Source organism: Amphiura filiformis, chromosome 3 (genome assembly GCF_039555335.1).
Source record: "Amphiura filiformis chromosome 3, Afil_fr2py, whole genome shotgun sequence".
NCBI classification, from domain to species: Eukaryota; Metazoa; Echinodermata; class Ophiuroidea; order Amphilepidida; family Amphiuridae; genus Amphiura; species Amphiura filiformis.
Window position 1 is genome coordinate 74,881,283 of NC_092630.1, and position 22,172 is coordinate 74,903,454.

Here is a 22,172-nt window from a genome sequence, read left to right on the forward strand (position 1 = left end):
TAATCAATTGATTAAAACAGTTTTCAATTAGCAGTAACATACCCCGGTATTCTGCATTTTGGAAGAATCCACTTCCTTCATGAAAATGGCGACGGACGAAGTAAAATTTTCTTTCGATGTCTGTTAATTAATCAAGAGTCTTTTCCACAAATTTCTCCCTTATTCATTTGTCAAAAAGGTTCCTGTTAGACTGTTAGAAAAATCTTGCTCCACAGCTACAAATATCTGATGTTTATGCCAGCAAATATGGTACGTATACGTTCATAAAATAAGTTTAAAAAAGCACTTTGCAACATTATTGCCTTTTCTCGAATGTCGTACCATCATGTACGTGTACTGCACTGACTTGTTCATGTTTTTGTTTTGTTCGTCATTCGTGCCGTCATCATCATGAATCATGATTGTCTTTTATGCTTTAGTCGTGATTTAGATCGATTTTCCCATATTTTTACAAATTAGCAATGTACAAAATGCAGTACAACTTGAGCAATTATTGAGATTTTTAATAAATTAAATTGGCTTTTTTTTATCTCCCATGCTCCACAAAAACATTACGGTACCGTAAACGTAAAGTCGTAATCAAAATTAAATATAAGGCAGAGGCTTGAGTAAAAAAAAATTATAGTTTTTACAGGCTCAGAAATCCGATGCGAATCCATGAATCGATTCGCGCAAAGATTCTCGTAAAACATCAACTGGGCGAATATGCAAATCCATATGGATTCGCGTAGTGCATTTGCATTGGCTGTTTACAAATTACAGAAAGAAAAAAAATGTACCAAGTTTGACTCCCCATTTGATTATTATAGTTATACTTAATTTTTTAAGCAAGCGAACCCCCAAATGGCGAATTATGGTATTACTTAAAAATCATTAATAATTTGTACAATAATACTGATTTGAGAGGGCATTTTAAAAGCAAAAACTAGTGCTGTAATCGATAAGCTTTCTGGGTATCGATATGTCGGGAGGCAAACATCCGACATGTCAATACTATTATCGATACTCACGCAGTTTGAAACACAGTTTGAGTTTACCAATTTTATTATCAGTAAGTTCCAGAAACAAGTTAACAACAAGTGTATTGAAGCCTAACAGCTAAAACTACATGGATCATGCATCAAACAAGCGAAAGTGGTATTGCAAATCCGCAATTTTACATGACTTTGGCAATGTGTGCCATGTCGTTTGTGTATCGATACTGACATTGAGTGTTTCGACATGTCGGAAGTCTATGTATTTTCCGGCTATCGATACTTACGACAATCGATTACAGCACTAGCAAAAACAGCCATCAGTTGCGGGCGGATATTTGTTTGCCGGAATCACCATCTTGGATGACTAAATCAGACTGTATGAGGGCAGTATTTTTTCAATTGATCATTGTGCAGTGGGAGCGGGATGTAGATTTGTGCAAATCAAGGATTCTCGCATAATTCTCTTGCGAGAATCCAAATGGATTCGCCCGCACTGCCACAGAATTCTAGGCCTGTTTTATATCTATAGTTTTTATTTCATGTTGTGTCTGCCCAGATTGGCGACTAAATGTGCAAGTTTTAATATTTATGTAACTGAAGTGAAATCATACCTAATTTAAGTTCAACTTGCCTTTTACAAAATGTGTCTGAATATAAAAATTGTTGGTGACTAAAATAAATTGTTTTGTCTGTAATGTATTGAGTAATTTCATTTGTAAATTGTAGTACATGTACGGTAGGCCTACTTCCTTGATCTTAAATTTAAAATTTTGATTGCCCAAATAAAAATGCCAAATTCACAGCCAAAACAATGCTGCATAGATTCTGCTTGTAAGTTGCCTCCATAAAAAAAAAAGTGTGATTTGTTTTGGTGCAAAAGAAATCAAGTTTGTTTGATGTGTTTTCTCCAAGAAATCCATAGCCAGGGATCTGACAACATCGTTGGGGTCCAATCAGGCCATATTAGACCCCTAGGGAAAAAACTTTTTATGCTCAAAAACGCGACAGATGGGATGGATAACATGGATTTTGGCACTTTTTTTTAGTTTCTTTTCCAAAAGTAAGAAGCACTTTTTAAGATTTTTTTGTTTTGTTTGAAATTAAACTTAATGAAAGAACATTCAAACAAGAAAAAGAAAAAATTGCTTACTCTCTCACTTTTTTCACATTCTGTCCCGTTGTGCTGAGAGGTTGCTACTTCCACCTTTGACAGCTAATTAACATTTCAATAGCGATACAATTTATCAGAAAAATATTTTTGTTCACAAACAAGGGGTCAAAAATTTAAATTTTATGAAACTATGGATCCAAAACAATAGAAATAAAGCGTTAAAATGACCCTTCAGCAACCTCTAAATGGTAATTTTGTGCGCCAAAAGCTAAAAGAATACACCTATATGACCCCATGGCGCAAGTTAGCGCTACCCTGACAAACTGTAGTTAGTACCCTTTATACTATTAATGAAATTTACTCAAATAGCGAACTTAAAATTTTAGAGTAGGTGATGACCATTTTGGCTTTGGCCCTTCTACAATGTCTAGGTCCAATGTATTTTGATGTAACTTCGATAGAGTGATCTATAGCTCCTAGTCCTAATGAGTACTGTACACAGAATGTGGTCAAAGTCATGTAGCTTTGAATTACTGGGTGCACGTATGCACATATTAGGCCTGGCATTTTCGGGTAATTTTGTACCCGGGTACCAGCGCATTTTTCGGCGGGTAACCGGTACCAAATCTAAAAAAAAATTTTTTTTTTTTAAGTTTTTATTTTTCGGTTTTGTAGTGTCCCTGGACCTAGACCTAAATGCTAGGATCATTCATGGTTGACCTAAAAAAAAAATAGTCTATTAATGATTTCAAAATGCATTGAATTTGAATGCATTTTGAAATCATTAATAGACTATGACATGAATACAAAGTATCAATTTTCATATTAAAATACAAAACATCTTGAATTTTTTTTTTTTTAGGTCAACCATGAATGATCCTAGCATTTAGGTCTAGGGCCAGGGACACTACAAACCGAAAAAATAAAAACTTAAAAAAAAAATTTAAAATTTTTTTTTTTTTTTGCAGGGTATTTCCTGCCCGGGTAATGTAATCTCGGGCGGGTACCCGCTTACCTGCCCGAAAATGCCAGCCTTAGCACATATATGCATGTAACTTTTCCTTTGTCCATGTTAAGTTTTTTTCCTACATGCACAGTGTGCATGTAAGTTACTGAGCACTTATTAGCACTTAGCAGTATGCTTTGAACTTAAATTATACTATACATGTAATCGCTACTTGCCTGTTTATGACTTTGCATTGTATTATTTCTACAAAAAACCTGAAAATATGATTTGTAAAAGTACTAACCTCAGTACTTCGAAAGCTGTATTAACTATTACCGTTACTGCAGGGAATTCTAATCCATCGAGTAATGCACGGGATTGCACGAATAGGTGAAATTTTACATGTGACTTTGCATTTAAAGTTAATCAATATAATCAGCTGATTCAATGTGCACCTTACCAATTGGAGAGAAATTTGATGATGACCATGCTGTCACTGATGATGCAGCGCTGGAAACTTATAATGTGTAAATTGTGCATGTGCACAGAGTGCATGTGGCCTTTGATTTGCATGTAAGTTTGCCACATTACTTTGTTGTAATTCGAGGTCTGGTAGGGTCATTTTGGTTATTGGTAAATTAAAATTCTTGTTAAACGTTGCTAAAAATGCTCCCATGAGTAGTGGGTATCGTGAAAGCTAAGGGGTAGGTCAAAGGTCATTTCAGGTAATTTTCCAAAATTGCCCAAAATGGTGCTCCTTCTAGAGAATGCAATAGATTTTGGTGTAACTGCATGTAGGGGTCATTTGGTGGTGGTGTCAACAATTGTGGGTTTTTCAATCTTCATGAATTTTATTAAGGCAAACATATTTATGTATTGTTAGAAAACTAACATAGCACCCTCTATTGACAGCAACACAGATGTACCAGAGAGGGAGATTTAATTTGTAATTCAATACGGTACCATTTATTGTGTATTGAATATCACTGTTGTGTACAATTCCCGGGTACAAGTCTGTACAGCACACATTAAGTAATGGATGGAACCCCCGACTTCGGGACACCGCAGTTTTAAATTAGGGACACCGCAGTAATGGCGAAGTCGGATACGTGTAGGCCTATTACATTCTGCTGTATTCAAAATATCACTGCAACCAGCAAAATACATACTATATACATAAGTCACTTCCAAACTTGAAGTGAAACAAAGTATAAATAAGAGATCTCAAAATACCACCCTTTTTACAGGCTTGCTTCAGCATTTGGCAACTTTTGGATGCTACATAATATGTACCGGTAATCCAATTGTTTTTAAATTTCATTAAATTTACATCAAGGTAATGTGATCTTATCTTTGCATCCAAATTATTTTTACTGTCTAATTACAAATAAGCTGAACACCAATGAGTATTAACAAAAGTGATGTATCATATTCTCTTTTTGGCAGGAATGTTAAGATTTGCCTAGACTGCACTGGAAAGCCAACTACTGCATAGAGGAACTCTAGCAGAAGCATCAAGCCACAGACACAAAGCATCCATCCATTCATCCATCTATGAAACCCATGTATTATGCCCCCTGTTAACCCCCCAGCTTGCCAACAACACCATGAATGCCAATGCCGCTGCAGCAGCTGGAGCTGCACGTAATAATAACAACAATCCAAACCCTCTACTCAATGTCAGAGACAGATTGTTCCATGCTTTGTTTTTCAAAATTGCCATCACTTATGCCAGGGCATTTCCGCCGTCCATACGAAGATTTTTTGAGTTTGCAGTTCTTATAAAGGTATGTTTCCTGTCATAAAGTGTTTGATATGTAACTGAATTGAATACTAATTTATACTAATTATATTTAACAAATATAAATATTTCTGTCATTTGATTGGTGGATACTACATCACCTGACATGAAATGTTTACTATTTCCATGATATTTCACAGTCAGGGTCAGGGAAAAAAAGTACTATTTGATGGGAGCATTTTCCCCATCAGAGGAGGCTTAAAGGCATTCCTACAATGCACTATGATTGGGAAATTTGATCAATATAACCTAATTTTAAAGGCAAAGTCCCCATTACCACACACACACAAAATGGTAATTTTAAAATTGCCGCCAACGAGCTAATAGTCAAGACTTCTCAAATTAAATTGGATTTTCTTCTAGAAAACATTAATGTCCCACTGCATTAATTTTATTCATAAGTCTCAATGTTTTGAATGTTAAATAAAAGGATGAAAACACCAGATATATTTGCACACAATCCCAATGCAAGGTAGGGTCAACTGTGCCACATGTGTACAAAAAGCAGACATACCAAGGTCAGAAACCCCATTGAGTTATGGGAATGTATTTAAACATCCTCTGTTTCCCCATACATCGGTGTCTTGCATCAGCATTGTCATACCGTGTGGTGATTTAAGCTGGCAAATCTTTAATTCAGTAACTAGGTCTGTAATTTATACAGGAGGGTGCAATTCCATTTTATTTTTGGAACTTAGATTCAATGAGTGAGTAAACAGTCTTTTTTCACAGAAGTGTGTAACAACATAGGCACAGGCCTCTGCTATGATCAGCCATAACTTGGCCTAGGCTGTAAGCTGTAAAGTTGTAGGCCTAAACTTATAATGATAGGATTTAGAAATATTTTGTAATAAAATTGATTTGACTAACTGATTTTCTTTTGACAGGCACTTACTGCATTATTTGTGCTGGCATATATACACTGTGCCTTTTCACGCACACCAATAAATTGCCTGGCAACATACCAAGATCAGTGGCCTAGGGAAGGGATTCTACGAGTAGAGATTGTACGTAACAGAACCATGATACATGGATTTGCTGTTCATAATGTCAAAGATGCAGGTTAGTTGCAAGTCATTTGAAATTTAGTACTGTCTTTAACAGGTTAAGGTTCATGCTTATATTTTACAGACTGTTATCCTATTGGGGTGGCATCGACCATGTCTCTACCATTGTCTCTTTACCTACCTCTACCCCTCCCTTTCTCTCTCTCCCTCTACCATTGTCTCTTTCGCTACCTCTACCTCTCCAACCTTTTTTATCTAATGAAAATCTGTCCTTTATTCTCTTGTAAAAAGTTAAATCAAACATGTTTATTTGTTCTTATAGATGATGACACACCCTGGTATATATTTAGCAACTATAGTGTAATGCCTTATTATTGGGAATACCCAAAGCTGTTAACAGCAGAACAACCAACCTCTGACCTAGAGGAATCCAGTACAACTACTAGCATCAGCCAGGGTGAGGAGGATGACACTAACAACATGACACTGGAAATTAGAGTGACAAGTACAGAGAAACCGGAGAAGAATATGCAGCCTTTTAGAGAAACTGTGTCTGAATTTGAAATGTTTACTAGAGCAGGTAAATATGTATTGACAATTTTAAATCAACAGATAAAATTTTCCAAGTTAAGAGGCTAATGCAGGCAGTATGTGAATGTGTTTTTATAAAGATGCGCTTAATTATACATGCCAAGTGCTTTTAATACTCAATATAGATATACTGTGCTTCAAGATGACATGTAAGTCTCACAGAAATTGGGCCAAAATTTAAAAACAATGCATCTGTAAATGCAGCATGGATTGATCATGACGCCATTAGGACAAACAATACATAACCTTCTACATGTACATTGTGTGTTATTTGATGTCAAAAATGTTTGTTTCTCCACAGTGTGGCCTTCAGATGAATATATCATGGAATATTCCTTAGAGTATGGGTTTCTGAGACTCTCATCAAGTACACGTGAGAGACTAGGAATACCAGTTATGGTGGTACAATTAGGTATGTATTCTGCTTCTCTGGATAAGGTTTTATTTAGAACTTAACACTTTGTCATAGAATAGATGTGCCATATGAAATGCAAAAAATCAAAGCTTAGTTATGCAATGCAACTGTGTGAATGCTTCTGCCTCTGCCTAATATGTGCATCATGCAAGTGGAGTATTATCACCCCAGAATGATGTAGCGTCAAGACCATTTGATTCAGTTTCACACTTGGTTCAGAAGTGCAATCATTGTAGGATTGAATATTGCCTCCCCACATCAAATAGGCATAATTTGAATGGGTGACAGGGTCCTAAGGATACATCCGATAGAAAGCCTTTTCCAACCACCTTATCGAACAAGTGGTCTGATTGTTTATCTGAATGATCAAAATACTCCCACAATTAATTTGAACAAAATGGTCTCTTAATCCCTTATTAGGTATTAAGAGAACAAGGTCAGAAGACATTACAATAAGAGCCCTTGAAAAAAAAAAAAAGAGATTTCAAAATCCTCTATCAAGTACCCTTCATTGTATTGTCTTCTGGCCTTGTGGCCAAATTAAATGATCACAAATTGATTAATTCTTTTTACAATATATGCTGCCTGTTCTTGTTGTTATATTAGATCCAACTAAGGACGAGTGTTTTGGAGATAGTCTTAGCAGATTTTTCCTGGAAGAGTTTCTTGGTTATGATGATATCCTCATGTCTAGCGTGAAGAGCCTGGCTGAACAAGAAGATAATAAAGGTAAGATTATAGAAGGGTAAAAAGGTAATATAAAGGTGAGGATTGGGCTAGATGAAACAAAGAGGAAGGCGATATCTGTTTCAGGAAAAATGGATTAATATGAAGTGAAACACATGATGATTTCTTACTTACCATCAGGAATCTTGAAACTTAACTTTATTGATCACAAGGTGATATTTCTGTGACTAACTGAAAATTCTTTTTCATACTATAGATTGACATCATGATCTTTTCATGTTTGCTTACTATTTGCACGAAATGTTTTTGCAATGTTACATTAATTCAAGCCTATAGGAAAATTAGTTAATTTGTGTTCATCGTAGAACTTTCCCACCGCGTACACATGGAGTATACAGCGTAGGACACAGACTCGAATGTGTGTTATTGTACAAATGCGACTGGTCAATTTTGAAAATGTTGCAGCTGCTCCGTACGCCCTCGTGTTACTGACATACCGAGAGTTCCATGATGAACACAAAATTAGTCATTTTCCTATAGTTCTGCACTGAATTAATTATATTTAAGTGAATTGAGTTGCATGGTGGCTATAGTAGATAAGTCTCCGTTTTCCTATATCATAATGCTGTTTGATATCTTTCTTGTCCCTAGGTTATTTACGCAATGTAGTAACTGGTGAGCATTACAGATTTGTCAGCATGTGGATGGCACGGTCATCTTACATTGCCGCTGGATTTATAATGCTCATATTTACCATCTCCATCTCCATGCTGCTGAGATACTCGCACCATCAAATATTTGTCTTTATTGGTAAGTGTTGTCAAAGGATAGATTAAAACTGAAGGTATTTGGTGAATTTGGTTACTGAAGTTGGCGTCCAGACAGACACCTAAATTGGGAAGGGCATCATTCACTATACAAAAGGGTTCGAGCCTTGGGCTTGGCCTTGCCTTAAGTGAAAATTCTCTTCCCCTCCCAAAAGTTCCTATATGGTCAGAAATCCTTCAATTAAGTTTAGTTACATCACAGAATTTAATTGTAGAATTTAGCATGTGCAGATATAGGTAGTGTATTCGGAAATCACGTAAAGCAGTTGTCACATGTTCAGGCGGATTTATCCCTGTGCACGTTAAAGTGTCAGAGCTATTCGAAAAGAGAAGGGGACCAACACCGGTTCTGATATCTGCACTCATCGTCTTTAGGTTCTAGTGTCCTCCCTTGGCCCTAATAAGGTGTTGAGAAGTATTCAACTAGAACTAGAACATATTTTTGGATACGTGTTAAAGAAAATGGGAGTCACAGATTTGCACTTTGCATAAAAGCTAACGTTAGTAAGAGAGTGAACAGACTCGGTGAATAAAGTATAGAAAAAATTGACTACTAGAAATCTGGGGTATAGGGGTGCTCAACTTTTAGAAGTGAGGGCTTGTGTCTGTCAAGAGACCCGGTTGGTCGAATATATCCAATGTGTTAAACCCAATGAACCCCTCTGTTTTCAAACAGCATTTTATAACAAGACCCCTTCTCCCCATCCTACTTGAAACATGAAATCCAATAAAATATGGCAAAGAATCATGCTGCTCCTGTGTTAGCTTCTGTTTGTCTTCTACCTGCACAAAGTATTGTAGGAACATTCTTGCACACCTCTCACCCATAGGAGTAATGTGTGGATTGATCAGCACTCTGGTTTCCAGACACACAATTATGACTGCCTAGATAAAGATACCACAATGTCTATGAGCTGAATTATTAATGATGTTTCAGTTCCAGACACTGTCTGAAACAAAAATGTATCAATGTGAAATTTTCAGGTTGTATTTATGTTGTGGTTGACCAGTAAGGGTGGATTCAGGGGTGGCCTAGGGACCTGGGGTCGGGTCCCCCTTTCTAAAAAGAAAAACATTGTTGAAGATTTCTTTTGGCGATTTTGCCCCCCTTTGACTCGAAGGGAGTACCCCCAGGGTACTGGCACCCCAGAATGACCAATAGAGTTGTATTTGGAGTAACATTTGGGGAACACTAAGAATTTCATAAGTGGACCCCCCTTTTCAAAAACTTGGGACCACCCCTGTGGACCAGAACTAATTAACCCATCTCACTCCAAGTGTGCCATGTAGCATGTGCCTATTAGATAACAACCAGGTACCGTATTTCATAGTTTTTTAGTTTAATATTTACAATTCTACTAATTGTTTATTTCACTCTTTGTTTTTGCAGTTGATTTACTTCAGATGTTAGAAATGAATACAGCAATAGCATTCCCTGCAGCTCCACTTCTTACTGTTATTTTAGCGTTAGTTGGTAAGTGTTACAACACCCTGTATTATCTGTTTGAATATTATGGATATTGGTGTCATGATCCTAATGATATAAGCATTGAAAGTTGCATCTGTTTGGTAGAATTAAGATGAAGTTTGAACTTTTCGATCCAGACCAAAAAAATCTCAATATTCTAATGCAGGTGTTTTTCAATCAAGTTTAAACTTCAGTCTCTCCTCGTTTTCATGTGTTCAAATTTAGCATGCTTTCTTAAGTATGCAGGTAGACATTTATGGCATTGAGGTATATGTGTGTAGGGTGGCATGTGTGACACACACACTGGCCATCTCTGTAGATTGCAGACACACAGGACTGCATTTCCTGGATGTTTTTTTTTCTAGATTCAAAACAGCATAAAGTCCGGTTCTTATTGCACATGGCAGCGCGATGCGATGCTATAAAAACTGAAATCTGAGCCAGGTTTTTACGAACTTGGCGCATGGTGGAAATTTCGGTTTGCGATGGAGTTGGATTTTGTTCAACTTTATAGCATCGCTCTGGGACATCGCAGTCTTGTACGCTTGTGATTGTGATACAGACCCAAAACATCGCAGCATCGCGTGGTGCAATTAAAATGTACCTTTTAATTTCATCGTGCAATGCTGCGATGTTTTAAAAGCATTGCAGCATCGCATCGCACTGCGATGTGGAGTAAGAATCGGACTTTAGAATGCATTTTAGCTATTGATTGTAGTTGCATGGTTAAAAGCTGCTTTTAGAGTCCACACTGAAGGAACAAACACAAAAATGTGTAATGTGTGTCCACAGTTGCATTGTAGGTTAGGTTGATGTCCACTGTTGGGGGTGTTTACACATGTAGATGGGGGTGGAGGTTGTGCATGTGTATATGTGATGAACAAACATTAACATAGTTGATTCTGTTTGCTTGCAGGTATGGAAGCTATCATGTCAGAATTTTTCAATGATACCACCACAGCATTCTATATAATCCTGATAGTGTGGGTGGCTGACCAATACGATGCCATCTGTTGCCATACAAATATCAGTAAAAGACATTGGCTCAAGTAAGTAACTGTTACATTGGAATTGGCAAGCATGTCATGCCCAGGTTTTATTTTGTCATTCTCCTGCCAATTTCTTACACCAATCACACACCAAAACTCAAATGTCATTTGATAGTTGTAAACAGGTCCATTACTTAACTATGCATTCATGACTTGATAAAAAAAGGATATGTATAGAAGTATAATACCATCAAATAAAATAGATTAAGAAGCCAGAATTTCTGTATAATAATAAGATATAAGTAATACATTTCTCAAGACTTTACTTTTTGTGCAGACTTTATTTTAATGATATGCATGCAATTTACAAAAGTGCAATTTATACAGATTTTCTTGGAAAGATTAAGGAAATTTATTTTTCAATATTTGAATATTTTTCATAACTTTGTATCTCTGTGTATTTAATATGTAAAGAGGGCCCCAGTGGAAAGCAGTGCTTTGTTCACTGATCCTGGCTACCCTCTATAAAGATGCCGTTAATAAATAATAAATAATAAAATAATAATAAAATTAGGATTAACAAATAAGAAGATGCTTGTATTTAACTTGTTGGTGTTTGTTTTCTTTTCAGATTCTTTTATTTATACCACTTTGCATTCTATGCGTATCACTACCGTTTTAATGGACAGTACAGTGGCCTAGCCCTAATCACATCATGGTTGTTTATACAGGTATGTACTCATAGTTATGTTGAAAGGAGGGGTTTAACAACCCCATATATTCCATCACATACAACAAAGTACAATATTTACAGCAAGTTGGAAGTATGTTTAGTTATATGGCATAACACATGAAAACAATGGCTAAGGAAGTATATTTAGGTTTTATACTGTGTCTCTTCTCAAATTAAGAGAAACGCCATGTTGGATTTCTCAGTGGCAGATTCGAATCTGTGTTTTTATATGGTTACATTGCCAGCGTACTAACAAATCGCCATTCTACGCATGTGTACACCATCCACGGGATTAGGTTAGGTAAATCTTGTGATTTGAATCTTACACCGTGAAATCTAATATAATGTTACTCTCAACTTGAGACAAGACAGACTATATATGGCATGGCAAATTATGCTGGAATAACTAGATGTAAAAAGTGGCCAATGAAAAGCGCTATTCGCACTCATGTTGCAGTTTACAGCTTCTGCTTGTGTATTTACAACATACACCAAGGTACAGTTGTACTGGGTTGCATACTTGTACAGATTTAAAAAAATTTATACCAGTAGCAAGAACATGTATTGGTTTTAGCTAACTAACTTCAAGGAACAAAATTGGACAGTTTTGAAGCTGAAAACATATTTAAATTTGTATCATCTAACTCAACAACACTACCATGCAAAATCACACAGAAAAAAATAACAGAGAGTGCAAGATCATCTCAATTAACAAACTTTAGTGGAAAATAGTACTTGTACTCAAAATGTACAGTGTAATTTAGATAACCAATTTGAATTTCTTTCTTTTTACTGCAGCATTCAATGATCTACTTTTTCCACCATTACGAGCTACCAGCAATTCTGCAGCAAGCTCGCCTACAATTACTTTTACAACGCAACCAACACGGTGGGATCCATGCCGGTGGTCTTAATGTTAACATAAACCTAGATGAAAATTTACCTGAAGTACCAGCAGCAGATGAGCCCCTTCAAGCAGGAGGTCAAGGAGCAGAGGGAGGTGCTGCTGCCGTAGGAAGAACAGCAGCAGATGGATCATTACCAGGTGGTAGGGGACAACAAAATGTAGCCAATGCAAATTTATCAGCTCTTAATAATCAGCAGAACACACAGCCAAACCAACAACCTGGACAAATTAGATTTTTTGTGACAGCCAATTCAAACCAAGCAAATAACGAGAATCAACCCCGTGAGGTTGCCCCTACACCTAACCGACGGACTATACTGCAGTTTCAATTTAGGCAGTTGTGGAATTGGAGAAGAGGGAATAATACACCTGCTGCTGGGCCTCCACAGGATGGGGCAGTGTCCTCCAGCAGCAACAGCAGTGTAGGTGGTCAACCCTCAACATCATCTAGTAATTCTCAACAAAATAACATCAACCATCTGAGCTCTAGTACAACTCAAAGACAAAATAATACAAATAGTAGTAATAGACTAGGACAAGATATTGATGGACTCTCACAAAACGAATTGTTATCCAGTAGAAATATATCTGCTTCAAACGTAGCAACTCATCAAGAATCGCCGTCAATATCCAATAGTGAGTCTATAAACCGTGCAACAAGTAGCCAGTTAGCGTTTTCGCAAAGCAGAGACAATACGCTACAACCAGATGGAGCATTTGGTGACACAAAGACTCAAGAGGTCAATGACCCCAATGTGTCTAGAAATGAAAGCCCTGGGAGCAGTAGCAGCACCTCAAGTGATTTACATAATAAGAATAATGAAAGTAAAGAGCCAAGAGTGTTTAGATCACATCACACTTCACCAGATGGTGAGACCAGCCTTTGAAGAATAATTATGGTGCATTAGTAGAATATGACAACAGATTCTGTCTTTAAATATAAAGGTAGCCTTTTTAATTTCCAATATGTTTGATGATGCCAATCATAGGTATTTAAAATACTAATGAGAAATTGGCATGTGTTGATTTGTTTGTTTGGTGCTAAGTTAAGCTTTTATATATATCGCTTATGATTGTGATCTGTATTGCAGCACTAATATTAAACTAAATTACAGTTTGGAGTAAACCATATTTGGCACTTAATTTTGAACAAGATTCATAATTAACAAAGCTTACCAATCATATTGAAATATCTAATATTTGTATGAAAGATGATCTGTATTTGGTTATTCATACAAACATTTCAATATTTATTTCAGTTAAAAATGATAAACAACCATAGGTAGAATGACCATTCTTGAACATAACCTTATGGATGGGTGGTATGAGATATCTTTTGTGGTTGACCCTAGTATCATAAATGGCATTCTTTGCTTCTCAATGTGCACTTTCCAGTGTTTGCACTCAGTCCAAGTCCACACTTACCCTATAGAGGCCCTGCATGATTTTATCAATTGGCTTCAAACAAAGGATTTGTACTGGCGACCCGGCCGTAATGCAGTCTATTTAATATACTGTTGGGATCCACCTATGGTGCAAGTTATGTATTTTCTGTGGAGTTAACTAGTGTGTATGTTAGAGATATTGACTTGCTTATATTGAACAGAGTTGAATATTTGGCCATGTTTACGGCTAACTACGTCACATGCAGGACCTCTATATGTTGAAACCTCAGACTAATTCTGGTATACCCTGCGCACAAGTATAACCCTACACCTAATCCTAACCCCAACCCCAACCCTAAATAATAGGATGCGCAGGGTAAACCAGTATTGTATTGAAAACACAGGGTGTGGAGGGTAAACCAGAATTGTACCAATACCTCAGACAAGTTAAGCTGAAACATCTGTGTTCCAGAAATCTAGTTTGGAGAAAATGTTCTCTCCTCCATTCTGATGCCTCAAATCTGTAAGGTCAAGCTGAAGTGAGGATCTACCAAATTTTAAATGAAACAATTTCAGGCAAATGTTTTAACTTGCAGAGTAATTTACACAAATGCTGAGTCTCATACTTTCCAGAGTTGTACTCTCAAATTCAAGTGAATGAACACAACATGACAAATGGCCACATTCCCATGATTCTACCATGACAATGGGAAGTTATTACATGTAAATGCTGCAGATGCATGGAGTGCATCTAAAGTGGCACAGTGTGTTCATTCAATTGAATTTTGAGAGTAGAGTTATTGATATTTGTATTTGATGGTGGATTCAGTGGCATGCAAATCCACATGTGTTACTGTATTCTTGTATAAAGGTTGAGCATTTGTTCACATGGACAGAGATAAAAAGACTAATTTGTGTCTGAAATTATGCCAACAAAGACAGAAAATACCGTACTGCACAGGTCGGCAACCAATCACAGCACGCCTTTGCCCTGACGCCAGACGTGAACTAGTCTTTTTATCTCTGTTTTTCATTATAGTCACTTGGCATGGATTTTCCCACATGATATTTTTAGACATTGAAGCTTTTAAGAAAAACCCAGAAGAGTAGATTCATCATCCCCCATCCCTGCAGTTAAGCCTCATTCTGCCGATGATGGTTATCATGGGCTGGCAAAGAATGGCTGTTGAGCAACTTGAAATTGTTGAGAACAAAAGTTCAACCATTTCCTTTTATAGAGGTCTGCATGTCAACAAGTTATGTTTATTGCCCAAAACCTGTCTAAACTATGGGCAAGTATGTATGTAGGTACATCTATCTAAGTGAGTGTCAAAGCAATGATGGAGGATTGGCTCTTCTACATATTTATAACAAAATAATGCATAGACTTATTTCATTTACATCGAAAGCAGGAAAATCATACAAAAATGTATGCTGGTGAATGGCATCACATTGCATGTGCACCGTGGTTAGAGTTGTGTGAATTAATATATGTATGTGTTTATTAAACAGATTTTGAGAGGTCACATAGTAAGCAAATTTGTTGTGTCAATGCAATAATGTCATAAGTAATTTTACAAGAGAAGCATTTTTTGTGTTTGTTTACTTATTGTTTTTTATGTTTTAGTTAAAAATTTTTAATTAAAATTTAATTCATTGCTTCTAAGATTTGTAAAGTAGCTTAAAATGTGTGGCAACATGGATACTGATATTGGACTCTGTCATTTTTGACATTTGAATAAAAAGTTACCTTTTTCAGAGTCTTGATTTGCAGTAGCTTGCGACACCATCACTGATCTTCATTCAGCATAGTAATGTGTAAAACAGGAAGCCATGTTAAATCTGCACTCAAGACAACTGTCCTGGATGTTTAAAAAACCCAAACCAAAGAAAAAGAAAGATCGCAAAGAAACAACAGAAGAGTGTGAGAGAAAAATCAATGTCACTCTGCAATACATCTAAGGACTTTCTGAGAAACTATCTTACATCTAACGTGACCACAGGGTCAAACAAATGGGCAGGCAATATTTGTATAATGATACAAAACAAATTATTTTCCAGCTGTTAAATAGTACAAACGATTTGTCAATGATTCAAATCAGTGCCATAGTTATAAAAATTCCATTTATAACTCAATTTTGCCCAAAATGTCACTGATGACGCTCTTGCACTGACACAACGCAATATATATTACATGTGAAGAGGGATGGTCAATTGAAGTCTATAATTAAGGTATTCAACTTTGTTACAGTATAATTTCAATTAAGGTGTAATTTGTTGAGGCTGATCTTGCACAACAATTTAATAGCAATTTCGAAGTATGGCGTACACAAAAGGAGGGCAGTCTTCAATCTGGGTAAAACCCGGCAAATTCACCCACTTGGTGCAGCGCTATCCTATTGTGTCCGGCATATCTCGAAAAGGCTAATTGGTCTCTTGTCTTTGGATACATGGTGGAGTAAGCCTACCCCTTGTGTATCTAAGAGCCTTTTTTAAACTTTGTTCGGCTTATAATTGGCAAAGACTCAACATTGTGGAATGATATAGAATTATTAGAATGGTGTGCACGCTGTTGGGCGCAGCACCTGAACTAGTTGTGGTTTGCGTGACTGGCGTGCACTTATGCAAGTGTAACTTAATTGACTCATGGAGTAACAAAAAATAAATAATTTTTTCCAATTATACAGCTGCTGAACAAAGAAACAAGCAACCATGAGAACAGTGATGACAAATACTCATCATATGGAACTTTCATCCCAAGTCAAGAGTGAACCTTTATTGATGTTGGAAACAAGATGTACAATATCATTATAGATAGTACATCAGACTTTTCAAGCACAAGAAGTATGTGCTTGTCTTGCACGATGCGAAAGGAGCCTATGTGTTTACCTATAACATAAATCATCAAAGAACATTTAATCAAGAATTATTTTGGTATCAAAATCAGTAGGAACAGAACGTATAGTGTACATTCCAGGAAAATGTTTAATTTGTATGTTCTAGCATTCTGCATTTCCACAAAATTGTCACATTTTGCCACAATCCTATACAAATGATTCTCAACACTACTCGAAATTTTACACAATTTGACATAACTTATGTTATATAGATGTTTTGGTATTTTGAAGGTTAACTTGAGTAAATAATAAGAAATCAAACAGCATGCACTCTTCACAACTTGTATGTAATCGAAGGCCATAAAAGATAATCCGATAACAGCTGTTTCCAGTCCCTCCAATTACACACAGTCCCTGCTTTTACCTCATCTCATTTTAATGCTCAGACATGTTATCATTTGTAAGAAAAAGAGCTGATCTGATTTGGTGGATTTAATAATCATAAGATATAGTAATTAGTTGTGTGTTATCCAAGTAATTCAACCAATACTTCAATCAATACAACTCATTCAAAATGTTATCTTAAATAACTAGGTGCCAAATACATGTTTTGGATCTTCAATGCTAAATCTTTTTCTGGTTTTTCCTTGTAGTATAATCAAATACTTTGCATCTCTGTCGGTTAATTGCAAAAAAGGAGCCAAAGTTTCTGTTTAAAAGATTGATAAAAGTAGAGGACAGGAATCTAGGTGTCAAATTTTTGCGGGCCTTCCTGGCCCGGAGGATGGAATATTTTAATATTTTAAAAGCTCTTGCGTTTGAAGGGTATTTGGCCCTAGGGCCTTGGGCGATTCCAGTTGACATCCATTCCATACACCCCTATGGAAGACATGACCTTAATTTATCACAAAAGGAGTGTGAATTTCAAATGGGGTTAGCTAAATGTGTGATTTCATTTGAAATCTACACCCCCTCTTTAGGAGATTAAGGTTATATCATCCATATGGGGTGTATGGATTTCAATTGGAATAGCCCATTTATTTCAAGCTTTGTTTGTAGGGCTTTTTATTTTGTTATTCATGGATATAGTTTATTTGGTGTACAATCTGCTGCAAGGGACATTTGCAATGATGCAAGGGGCAGTTAAATAGATTTCTCTAACCTGCCTGCATATCCTGAAACTTTCATTTTCTCATGAACAAATGTTTGGAATATATTGAATGATATGAAGATCAGTAACTTGTGGAAAACTTGCATAACTGTATGTAAGATTATAATCTCTATCAAAAATGTATTTCATATTTGCACTTCATTTGATAAGTATTCCTCTTTCCATAGAATGTTATATTACTGTGATTTTGAACAAGTGTCCAATATTGTTTGTGCAGGTCATTGCAATTTGAAAAGCTGTCTCTCTTATAGTCATAGATCTCTTGGATTATTTTTATAAGTAAATCTTGCATCAACATGATCACACATTACTTGAATACAGTGTGTGATTTTGGGCAAGATAAAATATACATGTATATGAGCTGCCTGACACATGAATAATATTTGTGTAATAAACTAATTAATATAAAATATTCAGCACATTCTAGACTTTAATATTGCAATGGAAAACTGAAATTAACTCAACTCGGTGGCTTTTGATTTGAAACATATTTAAGAGAGCAGCGTCACCCAGTGGATAAGGTCTTGACTCTGGTGCAATAGGTCCTGGTTCAATTCTTGGTGGAAATTATCCGCTCTCTCCATTACTGCATTTGAATTGTGGGGCAAATGCAGTGGATGACAAAGATCTCACAGCCAGTTCCGATTAGGTAACATCTGGCTTACTGACTGTACACCCTACCCTGTGTATCATGGGATAGCAGTGTCTGACATTGACTGACATTGTAAGCAACTGAATTTGGCTTGCAAAATGTTTTTTGCTAACCTGAAGTATGAAATAAGATTAGGGTGTATATACATTGTTGTATTGTTGCAACAGCGATTGTGTGTGTTCAAAAAAGAATGCATGTTAAACTTTGTTACCATGTTACGCCCGGTTCATACTTTTTGATTGACGTTGAATATTCAATGCTTCAAGTATTCGTTTTTTAATCTATTTCCAATCATTTTTATCTTCTAACAAATTTATGTTTGTTGACATCAAATCAATAATACATTTTCTTCAAATATTTGAAGTCAAATTCAAACATTCATTGAAGATCAAATGATTGAATAACGAATAGTTTTGCATTGAATATTCGACATCAAGTAAAAAAAGTAGGAAACAGGCTTTGCAATGCATATATAAGTCATAATGGGATTCACTGGGTCATCATCAACTTCATTACATACAGAAATCTAAACAGGTACATATAATCTATTTAATTATGTCGTCATTCAAAAAGGCTCATTTTAATGACAACTTTGATAGTCTAATATCAATGCCTTAGATCAACATTCATTTTAAAATAAATTCAAGTGAGTTTCATTATGTTCAATTGTTGCAATGTAAACAAACATGTTATCAAATTCATGATTAACTACAGCAATGGTAACAACCCATTACTAGTAGTACTTTTCTGAATGTGAATTTATAATTATACTAAAATACCAACACTCACAAATGAATTATTGCTTATGGGGTATAATTACTTGGCACTTCAAGTCAGACAATGTCATATTATTACTGTATGGGGCATTCTTCCTAAAGCTTTATTGAAGTGTAATGAATAAATAACAGAAGAAATATTTCTAGCTTTTCTAGTTAACTTGTTCTCCTGCATTTCTGAACTTTGTTCAGGATGGGACTTAGTAATCACTATTTCTGTCTGTCCGTGTGTGTGTGTGTGTCTGTCCGGAGCTGTATCTGGGGAACCGTAAGACCTACGGGGACGCTACTTAGTGGGAGGAAGGATATCCAAGTTTGCTCCGTAACCGTAATACAGCGTATGTTTTCTGTGAAAAATATGCAAATTAACATAGCTAATTTATGCGAAAATCAGCGTAAATTGATAGCGTAGTTTGTGGACAGACTATCTCAAGATCCGTCAGGCGCATGGTAGCAAAACCTGGTGGCAGGAACGATAAACACCTAAATTATGCGCATTTAGTTGTTAATTTGCATAATGCGGAATGCTTCTACAAATATGGTTGGAAATCTGAAGAAATCCGCCTTGTGGAGCTGTATCTGGGAATCCGTAAGTGTGATGTGCCCAAGACACTTGGCTATAACAAGTTTGAGTTATTGGTGCTCAATATCTATATTAAAAAAGTTTGGATTTTTTTAACAATCTGATATGCCCATTTTAGAGCTCTGGACACACTTTTTCGTATAGGAAATTGCCATAGGAATTTTGGATTTTGAAAACGAAAGCACTGTAGGCATTTTTTACTTCAGATTCAGATTCTGCACAAAATTTCACTTTAGAAAAAGTGTATTTTATTGTTTTAGCAATAACTTTTTGGCAAATTTGTCAGTCAAACCGGGGTGACATTTTGAACAGTGTCCTAAGCGCTATGATGCTGAAACTTGGTAGAGGGTAGCATGACCAGAGGATCTCGACCTGATACGATTTTCAGCGCAAAATATGGCAATGAAGTACCTAAATTGCATAATTTATGCATAACATGCAAAAACCTATTTTCTCGGAGACTACGGGTCGCACGTTCTTCAAATTTGGTGGGTGGGTGGGTGCATCTTGACCCCAGACAGAACAAGTTTGTATTGGTTTGTGGGTCAATGTCACCCGAGGTGATCTGAGGTCAAATTACTAAAAACTGCCGTGTGGGCATGAAACTTGGTGGGTACAGTCAACATTTAGGGCCAAATTTTTGAAAGGTCATTTTGGGATCATCCGAGGTCACCCAGGGATCATCTGAGGTCAAATTACTAAAAACTGTCGTATGGGCATGAAACTTAGTGGGTACAGTCAACATTTAGAGCCAAATTTTTGGAAGGTCATTTCGGGGTCATCCAAGGTCACCCAGGGGTCATCTGAGGTCAAAGTATTAAAAACTTTTGTATGTGCATGAAACTTGGTGGGTCAAGTCAACATATAAAGTCACATTTTTGAAAGGTCATTTTGGGGTCATCCGAGATCACCCAGGGGTCATCTGAGGTCAAATTACTAAAAACTGTTGAATGGGCATGAAACTTGGTGGGCACATTCAACATTTGGAGCCAAATTTTTGGAAGGTCATTTCAGGGTCATCCAGGGTCATCTGAGGTCAAATTACTAAAAACTGTTGTATGGGCATGAAACTTGGTGGGTACAGTCAACATTTAGAGTCAAATTTTTGGAAGGTCATTCCGGGGTCATCCGGTCCAATCAAGCTCAAATTAAGCAGGCAACTCACCATGGGTTGTTGCAGGTTCATTTACTTTTACACAATCCATTGCCCATAAACCAACCGGTAAAGCACATTCCATAAATAAAGTTATTTTATAAAGTTATCATTGAGGAATGTGTGATATTCATGCATGGTATGTGTACTCCTTTTCAATCTTTGAAGTAGCCAAACCTCCGTGGACAGTGTGAAAAACGTGTACATTTCTTTAAAAGAGCATATTTTCAAAAGTTGTGAGCAGATATAATTGTTTTGGTTTATTAAAGCCTACGACTCAAGGTTTCTTTACATATCAAAATATATTTGATCAACCTTTCAGAAATAGGAGGAAACGAGGGCGCAATGAGGCGCCTCTTTTTTCCTTTTTTGGGGTGGGGACACCCTGTACGTGGTTAATGGCAGTTAACTACAGAATTGTTTTGGGGGGAAGAATTTAGTGTTCTAGATAGGCTAGTACTTGTTGGTTGCAATGGTGTTATTTTTTGTTTTCGCTCGCAAATGGCACTTTTTGGGCCAACAAGAAAAAAAACAAAAAAGGGTTAGGGGCATCCGCCCCTCTCGCCCCCACCCCTAGATACGGGCCTGGGCGTGAGAGTGCCGGGATGGACGCCTTCGCCTTCCCATGACCCAGCTAGGATTGCAGCTATAATAATCTGTTATAATTTGATTGTTATGTTACCACTATTTTTTTTATCTAGCATCAGGTGCAGAATTAAGGCATGAGAATGATCATCCATGAAAAAACCTGAAAAGTTTGAAAAAGCCTGAAAAGGACAAGCAAGCCAAAATTATGTTTCCTTAAATTTAATTGAAGAGAGTACGCGGGGTCACCATTGTGCAAATATTTTAAAGCTCAAAATCTCTGAATGTCCCTTTAATATTTCAGTGCATTTTTGGTCTATCGTTCTCTTCTTGGTTGTATAATAATTATAAAAATAATGCTCTGTAGCTTTTTTTCTCCAGAAAACCAATAGGCCCAGGTCTAATGGGGAAACCGGACTTAAACTGAATTTATACTCCATCGCTGAGCGACGAGCGATTGGTATTTGACCAACAAGGTAGCCCGCCGCTTTTCCAAACGCAACAAAAAGCGTCCTACTTCATTGGCTAAAAACTAATTACTACCGCTGACAGCGATGTAGTATAAAAGTCA

General features: G+C 36.5%; 1 protein-coding gene across 1 annotated transcript; it reads left to right on the forward strand.

Moving 5' to 3' along the window:
- The first annotated feature begins 58 nt into the window (after positions 1-58).
- On the forward strand, positions 59-19,420 carry LOC140149115 (membralin-like). The gene is made up of 11 exons (XM_072171286.1): positions 59-249; positions 4,481-4,821; positions 5,723-5,897; positions 6,165-6,422; positions 6,735-6,845; positions 7,455-7,577; positions 8,187-8,345; positions 9,753-9,836; positions 10,747-10,879; positions 11,451-11,550; positions 12,351-19,420. The coding sequence occupies exons 2-11, from the start codon at positions 4,642-4,644 to the stop codon at positions 13,344-13,346; spliced, it is 2,319 nt and encodes a 772-aa protein (XP_072027387.1). The 5' UTR covers positions 59-249; positions 4,481-4,641; the 3' UTR covers positions 13,347-19,420.
- The last annotated feature ends 2,752 nt before the right edge of the window (positions 19,421-22,172 follow it).